Consider the following 17996-nt stretch of genomic DNA (forward strand, 5'->3'; position numbering starts at 1 on the left):
TTTCAGTGTTAACTTGCATTACGCCTCTCTGTTCACGTAATTCGCACGAAATACAGCTACGCTTAGTATTTGCGTGATGCGTACTGTAAATTAATTTTGACATAGCGGGTGTCAGTTCGCGAACATTTTTTTTTTTTTTTTTAATGTGGTTTCAATTTTGACAGCATTTGATGTCAACTTATTGTCTTTTATGGTAGCATATAGTGTTCGACATGCTGTTGTCATAGTTATATCCGCTTCTTTGTGCCTGATTCTTCTTCTGTTGTGCGAACCAGGCTGCATGTGACTAGGTTTGTAGAAATGCTGGAATTGCCACTTTTAGCAGTGACTTGATTCTGCGTTCAGTGTCGAGTTCTCTGTGCTGAAAACCTGCGTGGACTGAAGGACCTTATGTAGAGAGTATGCATCGGACTTGCCGTTACAAGCACTGCCAACTGTTCGAAAGACTGAAGATGCACTGGCCTACATGAAGAATTATGCTTCTCGTGGTTGCAGTTATCACACACACGGATTGTATCTACAGAGTTGTAAACTTATCACTGGTGCTGCAATAAACACAACTAAAGCATACACTCGGTGTTGGTTCTGTTGTGTAGGCGGCTTATGCGATGCTGCCTTAGCAAAGAAGGCAGCATTCGCGATGCCATGACAAAACGCTAGTTGTATAACTTTCCATAGAGCCTATTTAAATATGACACACAAACTGGCATGCAGTGTTGCATTTATACACTGTTTGCATTGTGGTCTGACGGCTCACGACTGTGGTTCATTTATGAGTAGCATGCTGAGAGACATTTCATCAGGGTGCTTCCTGTGGAAAACTTAAAAAATATCTCGGTACATTGTGGTTGGTGCCTCTCATGAAGTGGTAAGTGTTGTCTGCACTGGGGAAATTCAAGAATGTTTAAGGCAAGCAGAAATATTATCTAAAGTGAACACACTGGACCATAATTGGCATGCGGTTTTTGCCCAAAGAATACCTGTGTGCCTCTAGGGCAGCTCAGGTTTGGCTGCTGCTCTAGGTGAGCTATTGAATTTGTGGTGCGCCTATTATCTGCTCAACATCGTAGCAGAATGACGTCTAGAAATGTGTTCCAAATTCAGGTATTGGATGTATGCAGTTAAGAAAAAGTGACGGTGCCAAGGGTAATGTTCAGTTTCTGTGGTTGCTAATGTTTGCTCTACAAGCAATGGAAAGAGTCTACTTCGTCTACATTTAAGCAATGCTAAAGCACCTAGAAGGTGGTGATTGCTGTTGATGTGATGTTATTAAAGTGACCAAGTATTTAGCAGGTACATAAAGGATGGATGCCAAAACACCTTTGCCCAGTCCTGGAAAAGTCTTGCAAGTTGATTTCTTGGCATTGGGGTACATGGATGTATTTATTTGGAATACACAGGACCAAAAGCTTATTCTAGGAGCAATATGGGGAGCATAATCTAGCTGTGTACATTGTGTTGTGTTGAGCAGTGCCGTAAGGGGCTGCATAGCAAGGGAAAGCTTGGGAACACCTTTTTCTTTGACATTTTGTGTGTTCACGTAACATGACCTAGGTAAGTCATGAAGCTGCAATGAAGGTTTTCGTATGCACTTCCATTAATTCACCTTTTTCTTATTTTTCTGCCTCTTTCAGGTCTGTAGGCAAGAAGTTCCAGTCGAGCGCACTTACCCCAGCTGGGGGGCTTGCATGTGTCTGTGCGTTCGTGACACTAACACAATTGACTGTTGGCAGCTCATGTGCCAGAACTGTTGCCACAGCCTTTCTCCCAGGAGTTCATTATTTTCAGCAGTAACTTTGGTGTATTGTCTGTGTGCTCTTTTTAGTCTGTGGCGCTGCAATGTGCATTTGCATTCAAAGTGTTAGGTTGCTGTATTTGGGTGTGGTAAGTGCCCCATGCTAGTTGCTGGGCCTCATTGTGTAATTGCTCTGCCTTTTGCTGCAGTTTTTTTTTCTCTTGCAAGGTATTCTAACAGGTTCCCAGAAGGAGAGAGTTCTGCTGCTGGAGTACCAATGGTGATTCTCGTCTCCCTGCTGTGGTTTTGCAGTGCACCAACGGCCACTTGATGTGTGCCGGTTGTTTTACTCACCTCCTGGCAGATGCGCGTCTCCGTGACGAGACCGCCACCTGCCCCAACTGCAGGACAGTCATCAGCCGTGAGCTCTGCTCACGCAACCTCGCTGTTGAGAAGGCAGTCTGTGAACTGCCCACCGAATGTGTGTTCTGCGGCAGTGAACTTCCAAGGGCACAGATTGAGCGCCATGAAGCTGAACTCTGCGAAGAACGGTACTTATTTCTCTTTTGTCTTTGTTTAAGGAATTTGCTGAATGACTGGCCCCAAAAAATAAGGGGGGTGAAGGGGGTATTTATGGCTGTAGTTATGGTATTATGAGGTAGTTTCATTGGGTGCAACAGCTAAAAAATTTAGTTGCACAAGTAATGTTGTTTATGATTACTCTTGCAGAGGTAGCTGTACAAGGTTCTTTCTCCGGAGTTATTTGCATCAATGCTGTTGGTGTAGCATGTCATTTAACCAGGCCTGGGCCTTAAAAAGGATGTATAGTGAGGAGGGGATGCTCTTGGAAATGCACCTTCAGGAGTACTTTTATTGGGTGTTGGGGGTAGTGGGGGTAGCAAATTTGGTGGTACTGCAATCAGTCAGTGTCGCCTCTATGCCCCAGGCGAAGGTGAAAAATCTGGAGTTATTTCTTTGTGTTATGAGCATACAACCTTTATCAAAAATTGATAGCCCAGGGGGTTCACTTCTGAGCTGCTCCATGTGGCATGTAATGTATCTCCAACGTTACAAATTTCCTGAAGGTAAGATTTTTGGTCCTGCCTCTTCCGAAGCCTAGGACTTTTATGAATACTCCAGGAGCCCCGCTACATGGCTTAGAAGCCATCCCTTTGGTCTTTAAACTTTTTACAGAGGTTGTCACCCCGCAGGGGGCACCTGTTAAAGCAGGTGTTTGTGTGTTTTGTGCGACACCACGGACCCCGAGCACCCACGCTTAGCCGTGCGTGGCATCGCCGTGTCTGGGGAAAAGGGGATCCTGGTGGTTGAGCCGATGCCGAGTGTTTGGACCTTTAAGGCCCCTCGGCGGAGGCAACACACCACTTTGGCCCACGCTTCCCACAGACGGCACCTCCGGGCTGACCCACCCGGGGGAAATCGGCAGTCGCCTTTTCCTGTCCTCCACTTCATCTTTCACTTTCCTATCTCTTTTCTCAGCACTGTCCTGTCTCCTCCTCACTTCTTGTTTTTCCTTTTTTCTTGGCGGCGAGGGTTAACCTTGTGTGGAGTAGCTACCCTGAGTTGCCCATATTTGGTTATAGTAGCGGTGTACTGCTGGCGTGGGCAGGACTTCTTGCAAGTTCCTGTCCCGTCCCCTCGTTGGGCTCCATGGTGGGTGGCAGGCACAACTACCGAAAACACAAACCCTTTCATGGATTCTTTCTCCCAAACAAATGATCGCCCTCCAAACAAACGAGGGCGGACCGATGCTACAAGCCATTTCTTTGTGAAAACAAAAGAGACTTTCCCAAAGTTCCATGTCATACATAGCGAGGAGCTTGAAAAACCCGCTCGAAAAATCTCCCCTTTCATAGTGTCAAAGTGTCTCACTAAAGACCTGGGCCCTGGATATAAAGTATCAAAACTTGCAAATGGTGACCTCTTGCTAGAAGTACAAACCAAGTGCCAGTCCTCCAACCTGAAAAACATTGTGTCGCTTGGGGACATCCCTGTCGTCATCACTCCCCACCGATCCTTGAACATTGTAAAAGGAGTAATATCTGAGATAGACTTCATTGCTCTCACTGAAGATGAAATGGCAGAAGGACTAGCAGACCAAAACGTCATAGCAGTTCACAGAATAAAAATCCGAAAGGATAACAAGGAGATCCCTACAAAACATCTGGTTCTGACTTTCAATAGCTGCACCCTCCCAGAGTCAATTGAAGTCGGATACATCAAAATAAACGTCCGACCGTACATCCCAAATCCGAGGAGATGCTTCAACTGCCAGAAATACGGCCATGGTTCGCAAAGTTGCCGTGGCCGCAGAACTTGTGCGAAATGTGCTGCGAACGACCACAACTCTGATAACTGCACCGCAAACCCACGCTGTGCAAACTGTGAGGGGGATCACCCCGCATACTCTCGATCCTGCCAAAAATGGAAAGAAGAAAAGCAGATCATTACACTAAAAACAACAAAGAACATCACATACAAAGAGGCACGTACTCAGTACAACAAAACCAAGAACGCATTTCAGTTCACAGCGAAACCAAATCTCGCCGATGTGGTGCGACAGGGCGGGGCACCACAACGGCCTTCGGCACCTACCCAGACCTCAAACGAGGCTGAGGTAGTGCCATCCCCTGCCCCGGTGGAAGCAGCTCCCGCTCCTCCACCACCCCCAAAACAGGCTACGCGTCCCTCAGGGTCGGCGGGCCACAAGACCTCCGCCCACGAGGCAAGGTCTAAAAAGAAAGAACACGTGCCTCTGGCACGTTCGTCCAGCACCTCAGACGAGGTAATGGACATAGGCCAGGACAGCTCTTTGCCGTCTTCGTCACAGAGACGGCAGAGCTCCTTGGAAAGAACCAAAACAGACAAGGCCCGAATCACGGGCCCTGGAAAAAACCTAACTTAATTTCTAAGCTTTCAACAAAATAAGATGGCATTCCTGGTACAGTGGAACTGTAGAGGACTTCTAAAGAATATTAATGACATAAAAGACATTCTAGATACAGTCTCGCCAGTTGCACTGTGCGTACAGGAAACAAATTTAGGTTGCATGCACTCGAATATACTGAAAAAATATCAAGTCTTCCGCCGAGATCGAGAGCAAGCAAGCAGGCTTTCGGGTGGTGCGGCCATCATATTGCAAAGTGGAGTTCCAGCTCAAGAACTGAAATTAAACACTCCCTTAGAAGCTGTAGCAGCCACAATAATTGCCTTTAAAACTCTTACTGTGTGTTCTGTCTATCTTGAACCAAATCTTAAAATAACACTCCATGATCTAGAAAACCTTTTTTGCCAACTACCAGAGCCCTACCTAGTAGTAGGAGATTTTAATGCACACTCCCCTTTGTGGGGAAGTGAAAAAAGTGATACACGTGGACAGCTTATCGAGGATTTTATTCTTAGTTCAGACATTTGCTTATTGAACTCCTGTAAGCCCACGTACTGTTCACCAAGGTCAGGAAAAATGAGTTTTTTAGATTTGGCTTTTAGTTCACCTTCCCTTTTTAATGATTTTAAATGGGATGTTCTGAACAACCCGTATAGTAGCGACCACCTGCCAGCAATAATCAGCTTATCATCCTCACAATCAGTCATGCCGACCAAACCGAAACGGTGGAAACTTCACTTAGCAGATTGGGAGCTTTTTAAAGTAGAGGCGAATCTAGGAGCAGTTTTCTCAGATGCCCTTAGTGTCGACAGACTAAATGAGTTGTTCACGACTTGCATTATCACTGCCGCTCATCTCACCATTCCACAGTCCTTAGGTGTGGTGCGACAAAAACACAAGACGTGGTGGTCTCGGGAATGTAAGGAGGCCAAAAAGCGACAAAATAAAGCATGGGGTGTTTTCCGAAGGTACCCTACACACGAAAATCTTACAGCTTTTAAAAAGGCCAAAGCTAAAGCTCGATACGTCCGTCGCAACTCTGAAAAAGAATCCTGGCAGAAGTATGTCACGTCAATAAATAGCTCAATGACGTCTAAGAAAATGTGGGAACAAGTTCGTAAACTCAGTGGAAACTTTTCCCCGTTTACAATTCCCATCCTCACAGCCCCTGGTATTCAGACTAGCATAGAAGAACAGGCCAATATACTAGGCGAACATTTCACACATGTTTCAAGTTCGTCACACTACACAGAAACATTCTTAAAATACAAAAACATAGCTGAGAAACAAAAACTCCCAACAAGTGGTGGCAGAAATGAATCATATAATAGTTTTATTACACTCCAAGAAGTAAAGAACGTCCTTGCTGCTGGAAAACAGACTGCGCCTGGCCCTGACGAAATTCATTACGAAATGCTGGCTCATTTATCTGAATCCTCTGTAGAGGCACTTGTGAAATTCTTTAACAGAATTTGGACTCTGGGTAAACTCCCAGAGGCTTGGAAACAAGCTGTTATTGTTCCGTTTCTGAAACCAGGAAAGCCGCCGACCTCAGCGGGCAGTTACAGACCCATAGCTCTGACCAGCTGTTTAGCAAAATGTTTTGAAAGTGTTTTAAACATCAGACTAACTTTCATCCTAGAATCTCACAAACTTCTTAATGTTCATCAGTGTGGTTTTAAAAAAGGGTGCGCAACGACCGACCACTTAGTGCGTCTTGAAAATACTGTCAGGGAAGCGTTCATACATAAACAAAATTGCCTGGCCGTTTTCTTTGACATGGAAAAGGCATACGACACGACTTGGAGGTTCGGGATCCTACGCGATATAGCAGATTTGGGCATCCGAGGCCGGATGCTAAATGTTCTGAAGGACTTTCTATCAGGTCGTTCATTTCAAGTACGTCTCGGTACCACCTTCTCGAGGAACTTTATTCAAGAGAATGGGGTACCTCAGGGGTGCATTTTAAGTACAACTTTGTTTATTGTAAAAATGAATTCTATTAGCAAGGTAATCCCAAAATCCATTATGTTCTCGCTGTATGTCGACGACCTTCAAATAGCCTGCACATCCTCAAACATATCAATTTGTGAAAGACAAGTACAATTAACACTAAATAATCTAGACTCATGGGCTTTTAAAAATGGGTTCAAATTTTCCCCACAGAAAACAGTGGCAGTAATATTCTCGCTGAAACGAGGTATACAGATCAATCCCAAGCTACACCTAAACGGGATTGAGTTGCCAGTAAAGAGCGAACATAAATTTTTGGGTGTAACGTTCGACAGAAAACTAACATTCCTGCCTCACATAAACATCCTAAAGAGGAAAGCCATAAAATCTCTAAACATACTGAAGGTTCTCTCTCGGAAACATTGGGGGTCTGATAGGGCGTGTCTTCTACATATATATCGATCTGTTGTGCGGTCTAGCTTGGACTACGGGTCCATAGTCTACGGGTCAGCTAGACCATCATATTTAAGGAAATTGGACCCGGTACATAACCTAGGTTTACGCCTTTCTTGTGGCGCTTACAGAACATCCCCTGTTGATAGTCTGTATGCAGAGACGAACGAGCCTCCGCTGAAAGATAGAAGGGCTTCACTCACATGTGCTTATGTCCTTAGAATAAGATCACAGAAAAAACACCTCTGCTATCCAATAGTCTCAACATGCCGCTCACGAGTAATTTTCACAAATAAACCACAAGCAACGAGGCCACTGATAATGCGTTTCGAAGACATTTGCAGTGAGCTAGAAATTCTGGACACCTTGCCCGACACTGCACCAAAAAACAGGCCCCTACCCCCATGGTACAAACTTCCAAATGTCTGTGATCTCACTCTAACACGCTTCAACAAAAGCCAAACTCCTAAAGAACATATAATACAAGAATTTCGCACAATAAAAGAAAAGTACAGTAATTATACAGAGTTTTATACAGATGGATCAAAAACTTCTACTTATGTTGGCTGTGCCGTAGTTGAAGAGAACTGGGAACAAATAATTAGGCTTCCTCAGTGCGCATCAATTTTTACAGCTGAATCTTATGCTATCCTGACAGCTGTAGGAAAAATAGTGAATGAAGGCATTGGGAACAGTGTCATCTACACCGATTCGTTGAGTGTACTGACGGCTTTAAATCACAGAAATGCTGCCATGCCTCTAATCGGTGACATAATACATAATGTAAAAATGATCACAACACAAGGACATAACATAGTGTTCTGTTGGGTCCCTAGTCACGTAGGCATTGACGGCAATGAAAGAGCAGACAAATGTGCTGCACTTGCCCACAACAAATTGATTCAGAAAGCAAACATACCACATAGTGATTGCTTGAAATTAATAAAACATAAACAGATGAATAAATGGCAGTCCAGATGGCACAACCAAGAAAATAATAAGTTGCGTCTCATAAAGCCTGTACTAGGAGAATGGAAATCGAGCACACATCAACAACGTTTTATGGAAGTGATAGTATGCCGTCTTCGTATTGGACATACTCATCTTACACATAACTTTCTGCTAATGAAACATAACAAACCGACCTGTGAAGAATGCGACGAGATACTCACTGTAAACCACATTCTAATTACATGCTCAAAACTTGAGGCACTACGGAGAAAACATTTTACTATATTTTACAATCATACCATCCCATTTCATCCCACCTTGCTTTTAGGAGAAAGAGCACTTGTAAACCTAGCATCTGTTCTCAGTTTCCTAGAAGAAGGAAACTTTTTAAATAAACTATAGATTTAACATTAACCTTGCTCTTGGCGCATGATAGCCTTAGTTGCTTATGCGCCATAAAACCCAACACAACACACACAACACAGAGGTTGTCAATACAGCTTCGTTCAAAAAAATGTGCATGGGAACAGTAAGTGTAATACATTCTTAACAATGACCTCAAATGTGAGGCCTATGGACATCAAATTTTTTAGGGTTGTCCCTGTATGTCACTATCACATGTAATATTTCAGTTGTCCTTTGGCAATGTGCCCTGATGCGGCACATTTAATTCTGATCCTGCCAAGCAGGCTTTTCATCTGGAGAATAAGAATTGATTTGAATGAGTGCACGTGTACTACAGCTAACGATGGAAGTAAATTTTTGCCTGTTGTGAATTTTTATATATTTCTCTTCGTATATTGAATGCTGCTTTCGATATCCTTGTCATGCGGGATGCTATGCAGTGAATAGATCTTTTGTTTCTACAATAATGGTTGTCATGTGGTTGTGCTCTGATATTTCTAAGTGTTTGACTGGAGTAGCTTTTTTTTTATTTTTTATTTTATTTTTTTTTTTTTGAGGTCTCCATTCAGTCATACAGAAGTGTAATATCGCCATATTCATGCTGCTTTTATGTGACAGTCTACCACTAGGGTGCTCCTAAGCCTATGATATCACTGGGTTTTGATTAGTGACATCTGCAGTTAGGTCACCAGCCCAAGAAACCTCCCTTATATATAAACCCTTTGCAAAACTCTGGAAGCAGTTTCTCTGCATAGCAAAAACCCCCACCATGGCGGCCAAGTGTGTTGTGGGGGCTAAAATTGGGTGCAATGCTGGGGTCACTATTGTAACCATAATGCTGCACCCATTCCCTCCCCTCCTCTGCATATTATTGCTATAGCGGTTAAGAGATTGAGAGTGGCTGTGCAAAACCATTGCTTCCCAGGTACCATTCATGCTTCCTGTATTGCAAATGCTAATGTATGTGTGTCTCCGGAATCGTGCATGGAATAAGGTTTACAATAGAAATAGTCAGCACTGCACCAAACTTCAGCCCCTACTACAGATCATGCTGCTATGGTAAAGGGGTTTTCGCTATGTTGACTAGGGGAGGGGTGAATTGAGAGTGTTACATTTTCAGTGGTCCTTTAGGCAAATATGGGGTTACTTGTGCTCTGCCCTTACGTGCATGCAACATGTTGGCAAATTCCTTAGGAAAGTATGTGGCGATGCTTTTCTCAAAAAGTAAGGCGCACAATCAAGAGGCAAAGCATTGCGGTGCAGACCCATTCACGTGGACAACTGCACAAAGGTTTTGACTTGTGGCTGCCCATCGACATTGCTAACATTCATGAATTTTTGGATCTGAATACTAATTTGGTACTTGCTTGAATTGGTGTCAACCTTGCATCTGTTGATCGATGCAAGACATTCGCGTCGGCATTACTCAGTGAGCTCTTTTGCCTTCTCGCACTCGTGCAGGCGTATTTTTGTAATCTTGAAAAACCCACAGTTGGCCTGTCCGGTCTTCAGTTTTTGCGCTTTGCTTTGGGTGCAGCTGTTGTAGCCCAGCACAGTATACCAGCGCCAGCACCGTCTGCGCTCACAGCATGACCATGTAAACGCAGCTGTGTTGCATGTAGTCGCTGAGTCATCATTTGCCAAGGACTACCTAGATCACTTCGTGTGAGCTCCCTATACTAGTGCTTCTAAGCCCACTGCCTGGCCTGTTCGTCACAATGCTTAATGGACTTAATTTGTGTACAATGTGCAAGGGTAAAAGAGGCACTAGTGATCGTTTTATCAATGCTTCACGTCCTTTCCAAAGCTAGTGTTATGACCCCTTAGTGTGTCTTTACTACATTCACTGCCTCGTATACCCATTTAGGCACATTTCTTCACCAGGGAGATGAGTCTACTCTACTCATTTCTGTTTCAGGTGTTTTAACTTTGCAAAGTCATGTTCTGGGTGGTATTCGTTGGGCTAGAGACTGCAGAAGTAATGTGAGGCTAATTGGCTTGGTTTGTGGTTACAAGTGCAGTGCGATTGAAGAGGGACCAAAAAAAAAAGGATGCCTAAACAGCACTTGTCTTTTTTTTTTTTTTTTTTTTTTTTTTTTTTTTTTTTTTTTCTGTGCTGTACAAGCAATGCTGGCATCAGTGAGGCCTCTGTATTCATATGCTGAGTTGTAAAAACGGGCAGTGTATGATATATGTATTGGTGCTGTGTGCTCATGGTCACGTCAGCCAAGCTGTGGGTGCTCTTGCCTACTTATTTCATAATGTCCATCCTTAGACTTTTACCAGAGCACTGCTGGTGATTAGTGATGCTGCATTAAAATATTCAATTACAAATCGGGAACAAACACTGTACACAACATTCCAAAGAGATGTCATTTCTCACCTTGCTAAGCTATGCTGTGGCAAAGCAGTGTCTAAAATACACGATTGCATGTGGTGCCCATGGCTATGACTTAAGTTTGCCAGACAACACTAGAAAACATCCCATTCAGCTTGCCGCAGTGGTCAGAGCATGCAGCTATTGAGGACCCAGGTTCTGTCCTGGCTGTGCAGGGCTGCATTTCGATTGAGGCAAAATGAAAAAGCTGCTAGTGTGCTGTGCAATGTCAGCACATGTTAAAAGGACCACGGGTGATGTAAATTAATCTGGAGCTCACCACTACAGTGTCCCTCATTGCCCATGTGTCACTTAGCTCTTCAAAGCTCATTATTTACAATGTATTCCATTTTTTCTGTGTAGCAGGCCATAAAGTTTGCATTTGTGATGCCTCTTTCGTGAGGAAAAACTGTGTAGAAGATGTTTGCTATGTGTTTCATTTGTTTTCTTTTAACGTTAAGCCTGTGTGTATGGCCACTCTCTCCCAGTTGTGCTCTTTCACTGTAAAGCAGCTTAACTAGGCATTTGCAGCTTTGTATCGGGAAGTAGTCAAGCTCCTTGCTATAATGCTAAGGTATATAATAATCAGAGTATGCCGAAAACTTCAAAAGTCCTTACTGCAGATGAATGTGAACTCCAGTCTCTTTTTGAGCTGTGACTTTATGCAATGAGTGCATTAGGCAAATTGAGTTGTATACCTGTTGTTGATATTATAGCAAGGAAAAGCAAATCACTTGTACCACAAATAAAGTGTGTCATACCATTAACAGCTGGAATGCTAAAACAGTGCTCACTGCTAAGCATCTGCCAAAGATTCTAATTTCTGTAAAGAAATGTCATCATCGAAACAAAAATCCAATTATGTAACACTATCTGTGCGTTATAGCATAGGTGATGTAGTGAAACTACTTTTGAGTGACTGGTTCAAAATTAACATAATTTATTTTGCAGTGCATGCAGGAGTTGGACTTTCTAGCTTTTATTTTTAGAAATTTGATGGAATTTTATCAATGTCTATTCTAGAGTGCAGTTTTCATTTTTTTTCTTCTCCCATTTATATTTTCTTTTAATGAGTAGAGAGTTTCTTTTTTGGGGGGAAGGTGGGTGGGGGTGGTATACTGTAGTACACCTGTACAATCAAGTCACTTAGAGTATACCTTTGGTGTCTTGTCAGCACGAGCAGTTGATCTACCTGTGATTAATGCTCAAATGGCCATGTATTCAACTGCATGTGCTGGAAGAAAATCATACTGCCTTAGCGGTAACTAAAATTAATGGAACTAGTAGACAAAAGCGCAAATTGAAATTTGGTTACCATGTTATCATTGTGTGGTTGTGCTAGTGAGGGGGGGATGGCCTCATGTTGTTTGCATGCTGACTGCAGCGGTGGAACTGCTGTTGATTCATTGCAGTCGACAGAACGGGACTTTATATTTTGCATAATGCTCATACATGCAATGGAGATACCAATTTAACCCTTTGATGGCTTTTGCCATACATCATAGGTGGTGGTTTCCCTTTCCACATAGTTTCTGCCATACGGTAACGGTGCTGATGTTTCATTTGGTAACTGTGCTGATGTTTCGTTTGAAATTTTGTGTAAGTTGTACTGAACATGCATGCTTACTGGGAGGGGCTGTGACCTTCAGAACTCAAAAGAAGTGTTGGAAAATTGCTTATGGTACTGTCTTGTAGAGGAAAGGGGAGCTGATTTTGATCTTTAGCATGTCACATGGTTTACAGGGACAGGCTTTCGTGGTTTCAGTTTCTCCCTGTGATAGCAGTGGAAACGCGCAAAAGTTGATTTTTATTTTTATTGGCACTCTCTTTCTTTTAGTCCTTGCCGGAACTCACAGAATAATGATTGCTCACCTGGTTCATTCATTTTCAAGGTGTTCAGATGCCTGGTAACGTGGTGTTATGGCAGCATATAGTTTCATTTCTTAGTTGAGAGTGATGTTTTTCTGAATCAGATGTTGCACCGTGCACAGAGTCTGAATCGGGTGACAGCTGGTCTCGGATGATGATAGCTTATCTTCTAATGAAGGGCTACATGCCAGAAGTGGGCAGGATGCAACAAGTCCCAATGGGACACAGGTTATTCATCGTTGCTTTTCACTTCTGATGACTCGCAATCAGACCAAGTTGCAGCCTCTGCAGTACCACCTGAATCAACTGAAGCAGGCTTTAAACTGCCTCTTGAAGATGGAGTCATGTTGATCATTGTTACGAAAGCCAACAAGTGCAGGAATGAGAATTCAGGCGCTCATCTCTGCAGCGCATCTTGGCTGTGAGCCTGGGTGGCCATGGACCTCCTGGAGATTTACTTCTGCTTGACTGTAGTTCTGTAGTGTAGCAATCTCTGAAAATGTATGTCTTCACTGCTTAAAGGGACACCAGTGTTTTTTTGCTGCCTATTATTGCTGTTAAAGGGATTCCATGTAAAAATAATTATTGATATCGGAGTGCGTGAACAAAAATTGTTCTGCCTGCTTAGAAAATTGAAAATAAAAACATAGGACAAAAACTGTTTCTCGAGATTGGGAACTACCAACCAGAGCGGCACTTTGCTCACGCACAGCTGAAGCATTGCCTTGGCAGGTCAGCCCACGGCTGCACATTTTAACAGCAGTATCTGCCCACATATGAGCTGTAGATGGCTGTGGCGACTAACTCAGCAAAAAAGGCTTCTCCAATGATTCTCTGTTGGTAGGATCAGAAGACTGCAAATGATCCCTCCTTTTTCCTTTGCATTTTTTATTAAGATGTGTCGACCAACTTTTTTCTTTTTTTGTGCTGCCTTTTCTGTGCAGTTTGAACAGCAGCGCTCATCTCTACGAAAGTTTGAATCAAATTGAAAAGTGGTACCTAGCATTATTCTTATATATAAGCTGTTGTTTGCTTTCACCGTTTCTTTTTAGTTTTCTTCCCCATGCAGTAAGCTTACAGCACTCTGGGACGTGTCATAGATCCATTTCATCAGTATAATGAAACAATGTTCAAATCGGGCGCCATACCAACAAAAGGGGTAGTGCCATATCTAGCCGCCACCTCATTTCTGCTGCCGAATATCACTGTTGTGTTTTGAGGGCGTCAGCTTGAAACGAGTGCTTCTGAAGAGGATTAAAATATTAAATATTTCAAATTCAGCAAGCTCTCATGCATTGCACGTGAGGAATAAAAGCCACATACTGTATTAACTTTTTAGGGTGTGTTTAAGTGAACAGTAATGCCATCTCACTACACATCTACACACACATTTTGCTATGTCTCGCTGCATGATGCTACTTGTCCAAAAGTGGATGTTCTTTGAGTGACAGAGGCAGAAGGGCAAGGCTTGATAACAGTGCAGCCTCAAATATACAGAAAGCATCTAAGAATGCCAGCATTATTCTTGTCCACGAGAAATGAATGTGTAATTCAAAAATTATTACCCAGTTAGCTTCATATCTGCTGCTTTCAAAGTATTTATGAAGGTAATGCCTCAGATAAGGAGAAGGACCTCAGACTTAAGTAATCAAATGATCGGGCTGGTTTTTAGAGTCTACTTGCCATTGAACCGTATTCACACCACTGACCAAAAATAAAAGGCACTTAATGTACATGTACCTTCTACATGTACCAGTGATATTCGGCACCTTCTACATGTAGTTGTCTGTGTATTGCGTGTTTCTTCTTTTATGCTCATGTTCCTGTGCTGCTATTATGAATCAAGTGGTCTTCATAGAATACGGGGAAGCATTTGATTCAGTGGAAATATTGTCAGTCATGCCGGCCGTCATAGCCAGGGTGTGAAAGAGGCACATGTAGGACTATAGTCGCTGTGCGGTTCTTGTAGACATTTTCTTTACCATTACTAGAAAATATCCAAGGACTACACGGCGACCATACTCCTCCACTGGAAAAGTGATAAATTAAAAATTGGTAAGGGTGTTGAGCAAGGAGATAACCTCTTCAGTGCGATTTTCACATGCTTTTTTAAAGTATTCAGAGGGTATTATTAGAGAAAGATTTGGAATAGAAGGTAATATATCAACACTATGCTTTCAAATGGGCTGCTCACCAACACAGGAAGCAACCATAGGTGCTGGGTGTATTGTCTGTGTGGTCATGTCCTACAGTGTGTGGCTCCCCGGTTTGCTTAGTGTGAGATTTCAGTAGTTTTTTGATATGGAACTGTTAGGCTGTCTAGTTTGAACGACTGCAATAGTGGGCAAATGTAGTGCACGCGGCAGCATGTTCAACATTGCAAGAAGCTTGTGTGACTCAGAGAAATGCCGCTCATCATTTAATTCCCAAATAAAGACGCACTAGTCTGCTCAAGCAGTGACAGAGATGGCACCTCAGGAGGTTGCCTATTCTGACAAAGAGCCCCTCATGTTGTAAACCACAGTCCCTGGTTATATGAGCGGCAGCTCAGCTGACAGGTATGGCAACGTGCAGGGCTGACTTTTGCTTCCCTTTGACATTGACAACAGGTTAGTACCTTGATTTGCAGTCTTGAATATTTTGTGCACTAGGCTACAGCAACAAAAGCATAATTATGTGCTCATTGGGAAGAAGTGCCTTGTATGTTGCTGCGATCACGACTATGCACCTGGCAAGGAGAAGGTATCATTCTCTAGTGCTCCGAAAGGCAGAATTCAAAGCACAGCGCTATAAAGGGGCATGCTTTCGGCCAAAAAGAGTCGTTCAGAAAACGCGGACATGATATATGCTTAGAAATTAAGCACTTAAGCACTTATATTAAGAATTAAGCATCCACATAGAATCCCCCCCCCCCCCCCCCCCCCCCCCCTTAGTACTGGTGCTGCTCCTTGTGCTGTGCATAGAAGTATAACTAGATATGCCTGGAGGCACTTTCGGATCGCCTCCTTCACCGTGCATTAGGTAGGTTGAGTAGGTGGGTGGAAGGTCTTTGCTGTGAGTGCCACCATTTTTTATCGAGCAAGAAAACTGTGCTCGCCATGATAAATGACTCTGCACCTCTTCAGTGAGGTGCATACATTGCATCGCAAGAATTGCACTTAAGTGCAATCGCCATGCATAGCCAAGCGCAACACATGAAGTAGGGGTTATGCAATGTGAGTGCCTCATTGTGCAAATATGCATTGCAGCGAGAACCAGCTTTTGGCACTCCTCACAAGGCGATGCTTGCAATCTGGATTAGTATAAAACTCTTGAACAGCCGAATCAGAGTGAATGACCAGGCATGGAAAATGTAAGAGGCTATGTGTGAAATGAGGGAAATATTTCTGAAAGTTTTGTCCATATGCATTTCTATGGGCTGTGTTCCAACCCAGTACCCACACCAAGGAGTGACTCTGGGGTCTTCAAAATACATCAGCCTTGAAATGACCTTCCTGTGTTCAAACATTTTGTTCTAAGACATATTCAAATGTTGACTAAAGGATGACTTCATAGGTGCAGTTTAAAATCGGAAAATGGCTTTGAAAGCTTTTGTTTTCATGTGCTTCTATGGGGCCGTTACCCCGTGTTCTTCTAGGCCAGAGACGGCAACAACTCCACACCTTGCTTACATCACAGATCAGTGTTTGTCTATAAGGAACATCTTAATAATCTGATTTATCGAAACCCAACGGCGGTAGCGCAGTGGTTAGGGTGCCCAAATACCGTGCCCAAGTATGCGTGATCGAATCCGGGCTGCGGCAGCCACTTTTCGATAGAGGGGAAAAGCAAGGCATCCGTGTGCTGTGCAATGTCAGTGCATGAAGAACCCCAGGTGGCCCAAATTTCCGGAGTCGTCCACAACGGCATCGCTCACGGCCTGAGTCGCTTTGGGATTTTGAACATCATAAACCAAATCAAACTGATTTATTGATGACATTGCCTTGCTAAGCAATTCAATGAACAAATAGCAATGCATGATGGATGACTGTCACATTCACTGCCATGCTCACTGCATGTCACTGGTGGGTCACATTTATTCTTGTGCCGTGTCACCAGGATTACTGATCACAAGATGTAAAGGTGGGAGAGATTTTGTTGTGAGATCTTTTTTCTTAGACTTCACAATAAAATCTCTCCCATGGCTTCGTGTCGCCCAGTATTTCCGGCCATGAGTAAATAGTGTGACCCACTGGTGATCCATGCTACAGTGAATGTGCTAACAATTAAAAAGTAAGTAGACAAATATTAATATGAAGAAAACTAAATTTATATTCCACAGCCAGGGAAGAAACCAGCACGTACCCATATGACAGCATTTCTGTTCAAACTGAAATTTCATGACCAAAATTTGCCCTTTGTATTTGTCACAAATACAAATCTTAGCGAGGTTAACTGCAAACACGAAGATGGAAAAGGAAAGAGCGCAGTAGCGGTAGCAAATTAGTTGTACCACTAAAACACAAACTCCTGTCTTCATTAAGAGGGATGACAGCACATTGAATGCAAAGCATGAAATATTTAATTAGAAAATGTTACACATGCATATACACCATGGTACACTGGAAGTATAATCTAAAGCAGATTTATGTAATGTTTTCTATGGCAGGTGTAAAATTTGGTGCACACATCATTTCATCTGGAAGCAAATTCTATTTGGCAATATTTTGCGGAAAGAATGAAAAACTTGAACACACTGATATGAATTCGTTATGGCCTAATCTTTTGGAATTGATGTATCTCTGAGAGCAATAATGAGGCTGTTCTAAATATATGTCCTAGTTGATTCCTGTGTTGTTGCTGTTGTTTTGTAAAAGCTTTAACGTCAAAAGCTTTAACTATGATTCCTTTTATAATCTCAGTGTAAGCAACACATTAAGGTTTTTGCTTTTTGTTTTTGTTTGAAAGGGGGAAATGAAAACCTATATTTTTTTAATGCATCTGCCACCTATGCCTTGTTGCTCACTTAAACTTTGTTTTCACATCATGCAGCTGAAGTATAAAATGGGCCAGGGCCTTCTTAAGTGATGTAGTGGGACCTTTTACCTTAGCTTTCTTAGCTTGTAGTGATGAGGCTGAATATTGAAAAATGGTTTCTTGCAAAAAACCTGCCGAGTGGCATTCAGATTTTTTGCTGTTCTTAGTCACGGTACATAATTGAAACCTGGACTATATTGGCTCATTGTTCTTGGTATAGCTGAATGTAAAACGTTGGCATTTATAAACCATCAAAACATTTTGTGTAGATTGCAGACAGTGGATGGCACACTTTAAGTATGTACCATTATGCTTACCATGGTTTCAGCAAC

The 17996-nt window shown here is 42.8% G+C and overlaps 1 protein-coding gene across 1 annotated transcript in view; it reads left to right on the top strand.

Moving 5' to 3' along the window:
- LOC146205738 (zinc finger TRAF-type-containing protein 1 homolog) overlaps positions 1-17996 on the top strand; it is a 28089-nt gene that overhangs the window by 578 nt on the left and 9515 nt on the right. The window contains exon 2 of the mRNA XM_084590397.1: positions 2048-2286. Within this exon, the coding sequence (XP_084446523.1) occupies positions 2048-2286 (239 nt within the window). The remainder of the gene's footprint in view (positions 1-2047; positions 2287-17996) is intronic.

The sequence above is a fragment of the Amblyomma maculatum genome, chromosome 1 (assembly GCF_055883805.1).
Source record: "Amblyomma maculatum isolate TAMU_Amacu chromosome 1, ASM5588380v1, whole genome shotgun sequence".
In the NCBI taxonomy this organism is placed as follows: domain Eukaryota; kingdom Metazoa; phylum Arthropoda; class Arachnida; order Ixodida; family Ixodidae; genus Amblyomma; species Amblyomma maculatum.